Here is a 16,295-nt window from a genome sequence, read left to right as displayed (position 1 = left end):
TAATTAACAAGGGGGAAAAGAAATCCTATAATTTGGAAATAAATTTTTAAAAAATGGGCAAGAAGCTAAGCAAAACCGAAACAAAATAGCACCCATTTTCTGTGATCTGTTGAAAACTGACCATCTTAACTTCATTTCATGGGAAGTTTAAAAAAAATGTTTTTTAAGTGTCAAGTAAGACTTTCAAAAATGTCTTTCAAAGAAATCTAAGAAATGAGAATGTACTAGACTACACAGTTTACAGTACTGTTGTAAAACATTATTTTATAAAAACCTAAAAACTCAACTGGTTTGGGTTTAGAATACAATGCCCAAATCTCAAGTTATTTGAGATGTGAATACAAAAAAAAAAAAAAAGAAAAGAAAACCAACAACTATAGGTCTTTCATTGTTGGTGCCCATGAATTAAATACATCACAAGTACTATTATTACCATCACAACACTTCTTGAACTTGCCTGCTGAGACAAAACTTGAAGGGTAAATTATAGCTTAAAGAGAGACCATCTCCTTATATTAGCTTCTAGTTTAACCCTACATCAAGAGCTTTGGATTTGTTAGGACTCTTCAAATCACTTTAGGATGATGCTGAAACACAGGCAATAAAACCTTGATCTGTGTCTGTCTAAACTGTTTAATTTAGCTATGCTTAGAAAACATAGAGTGTGTGTTGTTTTTCACTTTTTAAAAAATAAATATAATGGTGGGGGTGGGGGGTAAATACGATATGATTCCGTAAAATACACTACACCTACTCCTCATTTACTATTTCGTTATCTGACATCTCATATTTACAATAGAAAAAGAAAATCTATTATCCAACCAATTTGCGCAGTATGTTTGGCAGTAACCACGGCCCAGGTGCAAGGTGAGAGCAACAATGGCTGTGATGGTTACGGGTATTTGTCAGTTTGGCTGGCCCATGACTCTCAGTGGTCCAGCAGTTATATAATCATGTGTAGTCATTCTCCATTGTGATATGATGTGGTCACTTCCTCCATTTTCTCATCATGACCTATCTTTGGAATCTGACCATGTTGATAAGCTAGGAATGGGTATATTTGCTCCCAAACTCACAAATCTGTTTTGACCACCACTTAACAAACATTTAAACCTTTTGTGCCATCCAGGAACCTCAAGCACTCCTTTATACTTCTTAAACTTGGTAATTTAGCAATACCCGAAAGACCTTTAAATACTTAAGTGTCAAATACTCTCGTCTATTTAAAAGGGAAAACTGGGTCTTTTTTGGGAGGAATGATTTTCCTACTTCATCACAAGATCATTGCTACTTTTAAATTCAAGGCCCCTCTCATTTCATGTCGTTTTTTCTATACATTCCAAAAGACTGTCATGCTTACCTAGGTATTTCAGAATGCTGGATATGGCAGACTCATTGTAACTTACAAAGTTAAAGTTCAAAATAACTTCAGAATAGGGTAAAGTTGATTAAGCATACTAAGCATAATAAGTACATTCACCTTACTAGAATGCCTTCACTTACAAAATCTTCCCTAAAGGTAGTCTAATTGTTTTGGAATACAAAGAATGATCACTTTATCTAGGGCAGAGAAAAAAAACTTTCAGCAAATACATTGGTTCAGAAACTTTAGAATTATAGAGAAATCGTTAGCACTTCAACTTGTCTGTTATCTTGCTGATGTTGTTTAAGTGCTGTTGAAGTTGGTTCTGACTCACAGTGATCCTGTATAGGGTTTCTGAGGAGCAGCTGGTGGATATGAACAGCTGACTTTGTTACAGGATTACACTAGGACCATTTTTCTGATAGATGTCTTAAATTTTTATGACAATCAGAGTAACTTGAAAAAAATTCTTTAAAAATTAGTGTTTAGTAAATACATTAGTGGCTTCGGGAAAGCATCTGGGTCATTGGGTTTCACAAGTGAACAGTGTGATAAAAGCATGGTCAACTCTGGGAAACAGAGGGAGGGGCTGGACTTAAGGCCTAAGAGTGGATTTCTCCAGTGCATCATCTTTCTGCAATCAAAATTTCCCTTAATTCAGACTTCCACCTTACAGTCAGTTTTGTACATTCTCTTATCCTAAGTTTAATCATGCTCCAAGTCCTGAGGTTCTATCTCTAAGACAACACTCTTGATTCCCAGCACTCTCTTCCCTCCCCACTGCCATCAGTGCCTCGGGTCGGGGCCACATCATCTCTCACATATAAGGGTCTCTCCTTCACCAACCTTCCTTCTTTTGTCAGACATTATCATGTGAGAAATGAAAAGAAGAAGAAAAAAGACTGAATTATGTTAGTCTTTAACCCAAGGACTGACTCTTTCTCTGTTAACCGAAGGAAAAAAACAAAACAAAAAAACCTATACTTTAGGTTTTTATTCAAGAAGCGAACACTATTCCCCACAACTCCATTTCCAGTTTTATTTTCCTTTATACTCACAGTCTCTGCTCTGGATACCAAGAACTCTAATTAACAATTGTCCAGTACCAGTTATACACAGGAAGTATTTTCTGTCATACTGCTCAGGCACTTCCTGAGTCCTGGGGATCACTGCTCATACCCTATGAAGTGCTCCTTGTCCTTTAAGGCTAAGATCCTTACTTATCAGGGCTAACAATACCTTCACTTTTCTCGGACTTCTCATACTGTACTGCACTGATTATAACATTTACTGCATTCTCTCTGAAATTATGTCTGATAGGAATGTTTATGTCTACCTCTGCTGACCTGTCTTGATGTTCTGTTTCAATTTCTAAAGATTTTATTGTTTTAAAAAGAATGGAAAACAAAAACAAAGTAATGTGCAGAACACAGGAAATAAAGAAAATGAAATGTATTAGCTATGATAAACAGGTAGCTTTCAATATTTCCTTTTTAATTTAGTAAGAGGTTACAATGAGGTAAACAAAATTTAAATTACCATTCATATTAAAATCTTAACTTTTTTGAAGTCATTTAGAAATGTATACCATGAAAGGAAAAATGTCAGTTGACCAAGGATTTCTCTGGGAATGAGATAAGACTCTCTGAGACCCAGGAGGAATATAAATACTGCGTTTTGCTTCGGTATCACCACACTGTCCTTTCTTCTAAAATAAGGTGTTGACACATCCTACTATCAGAGCTGTGCTATACAATGTTAATACCACAGTGACTTTAAAGCTAGCTAAGATGTTCCAACTGAACTCTGGCCAATTGAGATGTTACCATTTGCTTCCACTTTTAAGTCAGGAAGAAGCAGGGACCAAAAATTAACATGCAAATGCTTTTTGTAAATCTTAAAAAGAAAGAAAAAAAAAAATGTTTGGGCACAACCACATATTTTATATGCAGTAGGGGTGGGGAGCTTTGGTAGCATAGTGGTTATGAAATAGGCTGCGAAACGTAAGGTCAGCAGTTCAAAACTACCAGCCGCTCCGCGGAAGAAAGATGAGGCTTTCTGCTCCCATAAAGATTTACAGCCTCAGAAACCCTGTACAGGGTCACTATGGGTCGGAACCGACTCAACGGCACTTAACAACAACAAGGGGTGGGCCAACGAGGCTGAAATTAATCTTCTGCAAGTATCAAAAAAAAAAAGTGTCTCAAGGGAAAAGAGGTTGGAGGTTATGTTAACATAACCCATTTTCTTGGCTTTCACAACTTTCAAGATCAGAACCGGATGTTTTTCTCCTTATTTGTAAACATGTGCTTAGATATGATTCAGGACTCTTCTTATAATTGGGATTCTGAGGATTAACAAAACAGGGTACTAATATTTATTTGAGGAGTGCAATGTCTCTGTAGGATAAGTACAGGGCAGCTGACCACAAGGTCGGCCCGCCCACGAATCACAATCCGTGGATAAAAGATGAAACTTTTTGCTCATGTAAACCCTATACAGAGTTGTTATGAATTGGAACTGACGTGATGGCACTTAACAACACCATTTATTCAGTGAGAATCATGTTCTGGCCAATAAATATTACTTGATTTAATCCTGATCATAACCCTGTAATATAAGCGTTGTATGACCTAATTTACACACTGTTGTTAAGTGCTGTAGAGTCAATTCCAACCCATAGCGATCCTGTATAGATAAAGAGTTTTAGAGAGGCTGCTGGTAAGCTTGAACTGCCCACCGTGAGGTTCAAACCGACTTTGCAGTCCAGCACATTAACTCACAGCATCACACCAGGACTCCAATTTACAGACTTCTTGCTGTTGTTAAGTGCCATCGAGTCGGTTCTGATCTAGAGTGACCCTGCAGAGGGCCTCCAAAAAGCAGCTGGTGAGCTTGAACTGCCAACCTTACAGTTCTTTATCCACAGTGGCCACAACAAGACTCTGCAATTTACAGATTTGTTGTTAAGTGCTGTTGAGTCGGTTCCAACTCCCAGTGACCCTGTGCTCCAAGGAGCAGCTGATAGGTTTGAACTGCTGACCTTGTAGTTCGCAGTCCAGTGCTGATCCATAGTGCCACACCAGACATCCAATTTACAGATTTGTTGTTATGTGCCGTGGAGTGGGTTCTCACTCATAGCAACCCTGAACAGGGTTTCCGAGGCTGTAAATCTTTACGGGAGTAGAAAGCCTCATCTTTCTCCCGCAGAACAGCTGGTAGTTTCAAACTGCTGACTTTGCGGTTCACAGCCCGATTCGTAACCACTACACTACCAGAGTTCCTTAATTTACAGACTGTTGTTGTTATTTGCCATGGAGTCGGTTCCAACTCATAGCGACCCTGTACAGGGTTTCCGAGGCTGTAAATCTTTACAGGAGCAGAAAGCCTCATCTTTCTCCCTCGGAGTGGCTGGTAGTTTCGAACTGCTGACCTTGTGGTTCGCAGCCCGATTCATAACCACTATGCTACCAGAGAGTGACTGAGAATTAGGTTCTTGCCAGGCACTGTGGCAGATATTCTATGGGTACTAAAAGCTAGCAATCTTGACTATAATATTTTTAATAATCTAGTTGAGAAGGATGTCATGTTTGGTAGGGTGGAGGGTCAGAGAGAAAGAGGAAGACCACCAGCGAGATGGACTGACAAAGTGGCAGCATCAATGGGCTCAAGCATGACAACGATAGCGAGGTTGGCCCAGGATTAGGTAGTATTTCATTCTGTAGTGTGTAAGGTCGGTACCAACTCGATGGCACCTAACAACAACAAGTTGAGAAATATGTGAATATGAATTACTATAAGCATTACATACAGCATGATATATATACTGCTAAATAATGCCTGTTGTTATTAAGTGCCAATGAGTTGGTTCTGACTCATATTGACCCTATACAGAGTTTCCAAGGAGCAGCTGGTGGGTTTGAACTGCCAATCTTGTGATTTGCAGTCCAGTGCTGATCCTATAGCACCACACCAGGAGTCCTAGGCACTTAAAAGAAGAGAATTATATATGGATATAGGATACTAATTGCGAGGTGACTATATATATAATGAAATGAGGTGCACTATTAGTGTGGCCCAGGCCTCAAGAAGACAGGGAGAGTTTGGACTTTGAAGACTCTAAGCAATGAGGAGCCATCTGAGGTAAGGGAACAGCATAGGCAAAGAGTTCTCACTTGTCTCGCTGTAGAGGAAGACGAGAGACCACCTTAGTTCTTCTGGCAGTGAGAAGTAAGAGAACATGCCAAAGAAGAATCTATAGGAGTTGATGAAAAGGAGGGAAGGAGCAGTTAAAAATAATTTTCCTACTGGAAAACTGGCAGTTTGGAAAAGGAGAAGATAATGTTAAATTTGAAGTGTTAATAAAATATTTAAGTGGTAAACTTGGTAGAAAATTGCTAGTACAGAATAACCCTATGAAAGAAGAGACTATAGTAGAACACAGTGGAATCAGCCCAGAAAAGAAACACCAAAACAGCAAAGAATTAAGAAGGTACACAACATGGAATAAAGGCTACAGAAAGAACATCTAAGAGAATGGAGGATGCCAGTACAGCATCAGTTGAGAACTTGGAAGGCAAAACCCAAAAGGTTAGTGGCAAGAAAACAAAAGCAATGAGAGCCCTTAATCAACTCATTTGTCCAGAAAGTTTGCCTGAGAAATAAGAATGAGAAAAATCAGATGGTAGCACATCAAGTGGGTTATTTGTTTGGGATGATTTTCACAGAAGAGAAAGAATTAAGGATGACAGAAGATCAAGAGCAATAGATGAATACTTTCATTACCCAAATCATCCCAGTGGGCTCAGTATGTCTAGAGTTTTGTACTCTGTGTAGATCATCTTTTAAAAAACAGGGAGCAAAGTTGCAGCAGTCTAGAGCAGTCATGATGTGATTTCCCATACACAGTATACAATTTATATAAATTAACTAGTTAGTCAGCTTCTTTCATTAAATAATCATAGAAAATGTACCTAATTCCAATTCATCACCTTACCATTACTACTGCTATTGCCTCTGTGTGGTCCTTCAGTAACTTCAACTGGATGGCCTCCTACAGTAAGTACATGCTCCCTTCCTCTTAACCATGTTAGGATGACCTTTTCTAGAGCCACGTGTTTCTCTTTGACTTAGCGTAGGGTTGCTTTTTCACCAACACCTTTTAATAACACAGCATCTGCTTTTTCTACGGTCATTTCTCCTAATATTATAGCATCTGTGCATTCTATTTCAAACAGCTTTTTTAAAAATACTTTTTATTTTTCTCTCCTGTTTTTACAATCTTCATGTCATTCTGACTTCCATGCACTGTTTGTATAGAATTGGCCTCATTATAAACATTCTTGCAAGTTGCTTCTCATCTTTTTGCTAGATAACCCTCTAAGACATCCAAGCACCACAAAGAGCCAAACAAAATTCTTTTGTTTCTACTGTTGCTTCCTTTTCCTTTTAGTCCATTCTCATTGGTAATTATAGTGCTAATTTTTTATTTCTAAAATGTGTTCCTTCTTTTTTAGAGTTACAAATTCCTAATAGGTTCTTTACTTTAAAAGCTCTTAACTAGGTACATAGAGTTTTTTTCAAACTCTAGAATGACTCATTTCTCTATATGGTTCTTTTCCCTTCCATTTCACCAATTAGTTTAATTCTTTACTGGAGACAATTAAGTCCAAAACAAAAATGCTCTTTTTCGCTCTCTCTACAAACTAAGACAAAAATGGTTAAATGTGGTACTTTTTAGACATTCTGGAACAGAATCTAGCAGATATCTAAGATAAAGTCCTCTGTATGCTACATACATATAAAAAAGAGAACACCCCACTATCATTAGTATTAAATATCAAACCTGAAATTTTGCAAGTAACAGGAGACCTCTTTGCAAATGACAGAATGAGAGTGGCAACAGTTTTTACTGCTCTTATAACAGCAAACACAATGATGTTTACACACGGTAAAAAAAAATCCACACACATCAACAAGACCAACAAATGTAATAAATGAATTTCTTTAAGTAAAATAAAAGTGTTTCTGATACATATGGAGTAAGAAACATCTGATTCAATAATAATAATAATAAAATCATGGACTTCATTCTTCAAGTATATATTAACAATACATGAAACATGGCATTACTCTATTATCTTACGATTTTTTTTTTTACCATGTCTCCTTGATGTGAAAGCTCTTCTTACATAATCTGAAACTAGCTAAGAAACTACTTGTATTTTGAAATCTCTCCCTCCCTCCCCTCCTTCTCCTATATACCTCAAGAATGTGAGGGCTAGTTTCATTCTTTTGTTTTCTACAAAATTGTACTTTTAGTTCCTTAGACTTCATGGCGCTCTATCTACCTGTAATTATGCCGCAAAAGCATTAGAAACCGCCAGTGTAAGGTCAGCAACAGACAAGATAGTAAAAGGCCTATTTGTGGTCTTGAACAGCTACAAAAGGGCAAAGCAGCATTGGCAGAGTTCCTTCTGCCTCGGGCTAGGCATTACAAACCCCAACAGCAGGCTGTGCTTTTAGAAAAGCCCCTAGGACACAGCATTATTTCACTGCCCTAAAAGCCAAGGGCTATCACTTAAGTCTAAGAAGACTCACCAAAAAAAGATCACCCTGGAAAAGCACAGGATGATCTTGGCTAACAGCAACTGGCTTTCCAGACCCTAAAGAACCCAGCTAGCATCCAATCCCTCCTTTCTAAAAAGACAGCAAAGCGAAACCACCATCGACTCCTTATGGAAGGCCAGATGCTATTTCAGTTTCCAGTTGGAAATATTGCTCCAGTTAGTTCTAAAATGTTTTTGTTTTGTTTTTTTCTTACCAAAATAATAAACAGTATTATCTGGGTTTTACCAAGAACAACAGAAAAGAGATGCTACTAAGGAGACATTCTTTCTGCAATGGGACTCTCAGAGAACAGGAAATACACGTTCCTTATGTGTGTAAGGCTATGTAGAAGCTTTGAAATTCCCTGCGTGAGGGACAATTACTGTCTTAGGACAAAGTCAAGCATGGTGTATTTGCAGGCTTTTATAACTCAACGTTGATTAGATGCTTTTAATCTTTACACAATGATCTTTGAACTGTACAATACTGGCTCTTTAGTGTAAATTGGTGTTTTTTACTTAGTGAGCTAATGCAATTGCAGCAAAGTAGTATATTTGTATTCTATCCAGTGACAACATTAGCATATAGTGTAAATTTACTTTGGTACTATGGACATGAGACTCAGAAAGGCTGCAAGCTTCCATGAAACCAGTGAATGGATCACAAAACTATAGGTGTTATTGAAGACAGACTGATACGAAAGACACCTCACAAAGTTCCATTTTTCCATGAACTTTTGAAAGCCTCATCATATATATAGTCCCTGTACTCAAGAGTTCTGCAGTGGTGCTGTAGGATGAGCACTGGTCTGACTCTAAGGTAGGTTTGAACCACTAGGTCAGATGGTTAAAATGAACCAGGTGCTCCCTGGAAACCCTACAGAGGGTTGCTATGAGTTGGAACCGACTCGACGACACTTAACAGCACACATTTAGTATAAAGTTGGAAAGTAACCACCCTTCTGACAACAGTGACAACTAAAGTTTCTCTTAAGAAGTAAATTTACTACACCCGGAGGTGAAAGTGCTTCCACACCTACGAAAGATCTAGTCCCAAGTTTTAAAAAAAACAAATAGACAAACTTCTCAGATGCCAATAAAATTCAATTCTAATTTTTCTTGCTATATAGGTATTCTGCTGATACTAATAAATACTATGTGTCCAAGGACAATAATTGGAAATGCTTTCATTTTTGTGATTCGGGTTCAGAGTGTCTGATACTAACTTCTAAACAGCAACTAGCAACAATCAAATTCTTTTGGAGTCCCTGAGGTGTGCACATGGTTACTGCGTTCAGCTCCTTAATGCAAGGTTTGCAGTTTTGAGTCCATCAAGAGGTACCTTGGAAGAAAGTTCTGATGAGCTACTTCTAAAAACTCAGCCACTGAAAGCCCCATGGAGCATGGTCTTGCTCAACTTGATGGCAACTGTTTGTTTAAACTTCTTTACAATATTACACACTTGATGTTGTTAAGTGTCATCGAGTTGGTCCCAACTCACAGTGACCCTGTATAGGGTTTCCAAGGCTATTAAATATTTGTGGGAGCAGAAAGCCTCATTTTTCTCCCATGAAGTAGCTGATGGGCTTGAAGTACCAACTTCGTGGTTCGCAGTCCAGCACTTAGCTTATAGAGCACTATATTACTCTATAATATGATCAAAGAAATATATGGTGGTGGTGGTGGTTACATGCTGTAGAGTCAGTTCTGACTCATAGAAACCCTGTACAGGGTTTCCGAGGCTGTTAATCTTTTCGGGAGCAAAAAGCCTCATGTTTCTCCCTCAGAGCAACTGGTAGATTTGAACTACCTACCGTGTGGTTAGCAGCCAAGCTCGTAATTCACTACCAGGGTGCCTCAATATACAGCAGCTGAAAATAATACAAACAACTACTACTTACGGCTGGCACAGCTTCACTAGGTCTTGGTCTGTGGTGTTGGGAGGCAGTCCTCGGATATAGAGGTTCGTTTTACTTAGTTGATCCCATCCTGAGTTGCTACTGCTGCTACTGTTGTTATTACTGCTGGTGGTGCTGGGGCTGGGAGGGGCCATGGGGTGGGCGGGGACTAGAGACTGCTGAAAAAACAAAGACAGGGAGGAGAGTTACTTAGATGTGAGATATCTAGTAAGATTCAAAGATCTCAAAATACAATGAATGACATTATCAAGAGTTCACACAGGTTATCTTAAACTACTCGGATGTAGGATGTACAGACTTTAACATATACCTTAAAAAAGAGTTGTTCATTCTACAAAAAGAAGCTCCTCCAAACCCCGGTGAAATAAATTTAATAACAGAATTTTACTGAGTAGAAACATTCTCTAGCATGCATGCATATGACTAGATTTATTTAAGATTAACTTCGTCACACAGTTTAAGGAACATACCTAATGAGACTCCAGATTAACTTGCACAAAGTATTAATATAATTTAAAAATAGAGTAATTTAGAAATCACTAATTACAAAACTTTTGAAAAGATTTTCAAATTCTGAAGAACGGTTGATTCAGGCTTGTTGGTAATTTTACTAAGACTGATTCTTAAAAAAAAAAGATTAACCAAGACCCTCCAAAAGGGAACTTTGAGTTCTAAGGCAGGCACATGGCCTCATTAAGACATCTGGAGAAGATTCACAGGCATGCTGCCTCTCACTTTGGCGAACCTTGTGAAACTTAACCCCTGTGAGACCAGTGTAGCAATTGGAAACTGTTCCAGGCCTAGCAGCAACCAACACAATTTTTATAAATGATGCGACTGAGGGTCCAGGGTGGTGTTACAACAAGCAGCCACCTATGAAGAATGTTTGAAATGGCACTTACACCAGAAAGCTCTGCTAACCCATCCAAAGAAACCACAGCTTTCTGACTCGATGCCACCCACGGCTTTTGATGAAGCTAAATGGCTCAGCTTGAGACACAATTGAGCACACCCCAAGGATCCTCAAGGCAAAAATGCTCAGCAATGGCAAGGCAGTACAGGAATTTTCACCAAATCAACTAATTAATAAATAAACTAACCCAAAGACAACTTGTATTCAGTTAACAGTTTAAAGACATACAATTAAAATCACTAGATAGTCAAGAGATATTTCTAATCTTATAGCTGCAGCTTTATTAACATAAGTAAAAAAACAAAGCAAAACAAAAAATCTAGGCATATGCGAGGAGGATTCAAACAGGTTAAGGAAAAATTCCATTATCGTTTCATTCCATTTTTCCATGAACTTTTTGAAGCCCACTTGTATAAGACAGAATTAAACATCTTGCAATAAATTTTAAGATCGCTGGCAATAAATATAACTCAATTTACCTTGTTATTAACATCAACTGTCCACTACAGAGTCCTGGCTCTGTACCCAGTTTCTTCCATAGTCACCTTGATTTTAGTGCTACAACACAGTGGGATTCTCATTAATTTAGACATGCATCCATTTCTTCTGGCTCTATACTATACTGATTCTTCTTCCTACAACCCAGCATTCTTACTAAGACTTTGTCCAAGTCCAAAGGTCATTTTATCCAAAGAGCCTTCACTTTTAGAGAAAGCACAGCAAAAAAATATACAAAATGCTATTTACTTGCTGAAGTCTGAATCTGAACTAGGAGCATCAGTATTACTTAATTTAAAATTTAAAAGTGCCTGAGATCACATCCTACACCTTAATCTATCTGGCATATGCCCTTAATGAGCACTTGTACTGATAACCTTTCCAACAGATTCATGTGTTTCTTTTAAAAGTCTACAAGTAGTGATAGCGTTGTTGTTGTTGTTGCTGTCAGGTGCCATCGAGTCGGAACCGACTCATAGCGACCCCATGCACAGCAGAACGAAACAATGTTCAATCCTGGGCCAACCTCACTACCGCTGCCACACTTGAGTCCATCAATGATGCCACCTGGCTGATTCATCTCGTTGGGGGTCTTCCTCTTTTTCTCTGACCCTCCAGCCTACCCAGCATGACATCCTTCTCCAACGATTGTTTCCTCCGGACAATATGTCCAAAGTAGGAGAGACGAAGCTTAGCCATCCTGGCCTCCAAGGAGCACTCTGGCTGCACTTCTTCCAAAACAGATCTATTGGTTCTTTTGGCAGTCCATGGCACTTTCAGTATTCTCCTCACACCACAACTCAAAGGCATCAATTCTTCTACGATCCTCCTTATTCACTGTCCAGCTTTCACATCCATATGAGGCTATTGAAAACACAATGGCCTGGGACAGGCGCACCCTAGTCCTCAAGCTGACATCTCTGCTCTTCAGCAGAGTGGTTACAAATTGATAGCGTAGTGGTTACAAATTGGGCTGCGAACCTCAAGGTCAGCAGTTTGAAAACACCAGCTGCTCCACAGGAGAAAGATGAGGCTTTCTGCTCCCGTAAATATTTACAGCCTCGGAAACCCTGTACAGGGTCACTATGGGTCAGAACCGACTCCACAGAACTTAACAACAACAACAAAGACTGCTTTCTAGATCTAACCCCTGTCTCTGCTGCAGGTGGCACCTCAGACATCTAGTTCCTAACCAGGGCTTGTGTTCTTTCTCCAAAGTCACTCAGTACAACTGCTACTTAATCACCAGGAGCTCAGGTGTGGAACTGGAGAGTGGCACTGGACTGCTAACTGCAAGGCTGGTGGTTCAAACCCACCAGTCACTCTCGGAAACTCATAAAGGGGTGCTATGAGTCGGAACCAACCTGACAGCACTTATACACAACTTAATTATCTAATCCTTTCCCATATTAGTTTAAAACAGAAGCCCTGAGAAAGAACATATACTTTTGCCTCTTGTCCCAAGGTCTTGCTTTACTTAGCAAGCTAGCAGCTGTAGTCAGAGCAAGACTAAATTTTTTCTTACATCAACTTTTGATTACTGGCTGAGTAAGAGTATCTAACGTAGTGGTTACGAATTGGGCTAAGAACCACAACAAGGTCAGCAGTTCGAAACCCCCAGTTGCTCTGCAGGAGAAAGATAAGGTTTCTGCTCCCGTAAAGATTTATAGCCTCGGAAACCTTGTACAGGGTCACTATGAGTCAGAACCGACTCCATGGCACTTAACCAACCAACACAAGCCACACCATAGCTCACAGAAGGACCCAGTGGGCTATGAATTGGGCTGCTACGTTTAAATCTACCTGCCTCTCTGCATGAGAAACATGAGGCTTCCTGCTCTGGTAAACATTTATTTACAGTCTCAGAAATCCTATACAGGCTCATTAAGGGCCAGAACAGAGTCAATGGCACACAACCATCACCACCATCATAGCTACTGGACTATGAAACATGGTCACATGGGGAAAGGCTTGGAGAAGGAAGTCTGGAAGACACTATAACCTTCCAGTGGGATTCCACCAGCAAAAGGCAAAAGAACCAAGAGATGTTCTGGGTGCATTCCAACTCTGGATCAGCACTAGCCTTAGTTTTTGTCTACTGTGGTCTTGGTGATTAAAAGGAACATTTATGGGTATTATTTAGTTTGAGATGATCTGGACATAAAAGTAGTAGATTTTTACTTAGTATTTACTTCTGTCAAAGAAGAAGAACTGTGATTTACATTTCAAAATGTACATAGCTGATTTAATATGCTTGACAGGCTCTTGTATTTATTACAGTAATATTTCCCCCTTCTGTAAAGTAGGTGGGGAGCATCCATAGCCCTGTTCTTCCTGCCTCTCTCTAGCCTGCCCAATGGGAAGAGGAAATCGTTCAACGCTCAGGATCCCAGGTGGAAGAGCGGAGTCCTGAACCTATCCTAGAGGGCTACTGGCCTGTGCTGAATCCTGTAGGACGAAGTTCACATTTAAAATGTATCCTAATATTAACTATTGTTCAGAGCCGGTGAAAGAGAAAACACCGCAAGGAAAGAACGAAAGTGCTCCAAGATGGTCAATTTTTTATTTTCTAGTACAAAAAAATAAATCTCATTTTTTTAAAAATTTACTGAAATGAAAAATTTTATACCTAAAAAGACTGAAACACAAAAATAAAAGATTCAAATACAATAAAGCTGGTTAACTCCAAAATATGCTTAATGGGTTGAAGTACTACATGCTTTAGTAGTAAAAGTAATATTTAGGGTCATATATTACATGTTTGCTGAATGCTAGACACTATCAATTGCATTATATGCATCTTTCTTATAATCCAATGAAAAAGACACATTAATGTTTCCCATTTTGCAGACAACAAAACGCAGACTCTAAAGAAGTAAAGGAATGTACCAGCGTCACAGGCAATGGTAGGGATGGAATTTGAACACAGATCTACTTGGACAACAAAGGCTGGTGCCTCGTCAGTACTCTAAATAGCAAACCAAAACATTGCTATGGACGCCTTAAATTTAAAAAGTTGAGTTATTTCATTTTTCTGTCCCTATCTTTCTTGTAATTTCATTACAGAATTTAACCTTCTCAGAAATGTGATACTTTAATACCACTGGCAACTAGTTTTCAAAGAAAGTCAAAGGTGCCTTTAATGAGCCCATGATGGTGTTGTTAAGTGTCATCGAGTTGGTTCCAACCCATAGCCCCCCAAAAAAACCCCTAAAAAACAAAAATTTAAATCAGGTTAGTTTTAAAACTTCTACTGCATAAATCTTTTCATTAAAGAAAAAGTTTTGCAAACAACTTTTGCAAAGTACAGCATGTGATAGCTGAGAGTTAGTCCGTATTTTCTTCGGAAGGCATGACTTGAAACAGAAAAGAATTAAACCCTCACTGTCACGGTGAAATACAAATAATAACAAGTCTTTAACAACAACTTCAGAACGCTGATAAATTCAGAACAATTATACTTTGCAGCTAGATTATGCGCCTTGACAGCAAAAACAATAAATTTGAACAACAACAAAAAGCACAGAAATGGGTGTTTTACCAAACTCCGTTTTCATCACTGCTTGTTCTTTTGCTGTGACGCTGAAGGGTCAGCAGCACTGGACTGCTATCCACAAAGTCAGCAGTTCAAACCCACCAGCTGCTCCTCAGAAACTTTATATACGAGGTCGCTGTGAGTGAGAACGGATTCAATGGCACATAACAACAACAAACCCCAAAGTAGCCTTGGAATTTTAGAAGATGCCCCTACAGATGACACATGTAGATGTTTTGTTGTTAGTCCATGTACAAATGTATGAAAGCTGCCCAGTCCTGTGCCTGCCCCCCAGGTTCTGTTGCCGACTTGGTTCTCAGGGGTTGATTTTCAGAATTAAATCACCAGGCTTTTCCTCCTATGCCAGAGCTCCACTGAAACCTGCCAGCATCATGTTCCTGTTAAGTGCTGTTGAGTCCATTTCAAGCTTACCAGCTGCTCCTCGGAAACCCTATGCAGGGTCGCTATGGGTCAGAATTGACTTGACAGCACTTAACAACAACAACATAGGGTTTTTCTGAGAAGTGACTGGTGGTTTGAACCGCCAACTTTGCAGTCAGCAGTCCAGTAATTTTCCTACAACACCACACCAGGATCACAGCAACAAACAAGCCTCCAATGACAGATAGTTGTGGCTACTCAAGAGGTACTCTGGAAGGAGAATTAAACCCAGGTCCACTGCATTAAGGTGAGAATTCTGCTATGGAGACACGGATGTCTCTTAGCTATTTCACACACAACCAATCTAAATTTGGGAATGTGGTAAGCAGAGATGCATCTCACAACAACCTAGTAATTTACCCTCTTTGGTCTTATTTACTATGTTAGACAAGTAGCAAGCCACATTCTTGTGGATCCAAGGGGAGGTAAAACAAACTAATCTGATTTAACATTTATCTGGGTTTTAATTTCTATGTCAAAATGGACAGGAAAAACAACACCTCAGTGATAAATATGTAGGTGGTTGTATGAACAGATCCACCTTGCACAAGTGGGTGTCAGCACTAGCAGGAAAAGTGCCCCTCAGCAATCAGGGATGACTTCCTCTGGGGACAGCACTGATGTCACTTATCCTACCTCCAACACTCAGAAAGACATAGGACAAATAACAGTCACACTTGAATCATACACAGGGCAATTCTAGTTCTCTCTCCATCCTGTAACCGACCCCACCCCAAACTAGTCTCTCTTACATAAAGGCAAGTCTAAAGGATCTTTCACAAAAGAAGCAAAATTAACCACATGTGAACTAAAATATATTAGTAATCATGGACATTGTTGTAAATTTCTATTCCGCAAGAATAATTAAAAACAGAAGACATGCCATTATAAATTCTATTCCTTCCTTTTCCTCCGATTACTAATAGGCAGAACGGCTCTCAAACAATCTTGTACTGCTGAAGCCATCCTCTACATAACCAGTAAAGAACTCACCAGAGAAGGACACTGTAGTTGGTGG

At 39.2% G+C, this 16,295-nt stretch overlaps 1 protein-coding gene across 3 annotated transcripts in view; it reads right to left on the bottom strand.

Moving 5' to 3' along the window:
* The window catches only part of RBMS1 (RNA binding motif, single stranded interacting protein 1), a 267,850-nt gene that overhangs the window by 100,832 nt on the left and 150,723 nt on the right, over positions 1-16,295 (bottom strand). For 2 of the 3 annotated variants that reach the window (XM_006872021.1, XM_006872022.1), the window contains exon 2: positions 9,873-10,048. In XM_006872021.1, the coding sequence (XP_006872083.1) occupies positions 9,873-10,048 (176 nt within the window). Of the gene's footprint in view, positions 1-9,872; positions 10,049-16,295 lie in introns of those variants that run through there. The other variant, XM_006872023.1, reaches the window with a different exon arrangement.

This window comes from Chrysochloris asiatica, unplaced genomic scaffold, assembly GCF_000296735.1.
Source record: "Chrysochloris asiatica unplaced genomic scaffold, ChrAsi1.0 scaffold00181, whole genome shotgun sequence".
Lineage (NCBI taxonomy): Eukaryota > Metazoa > Chordata > Mammalia > Afrosoricida > Chrysochloridae > Chrysochloris > Chrysochloris asiatica.
This window is presented reverse-complemented; position numbering and strand designations above follow the sequence as displayed.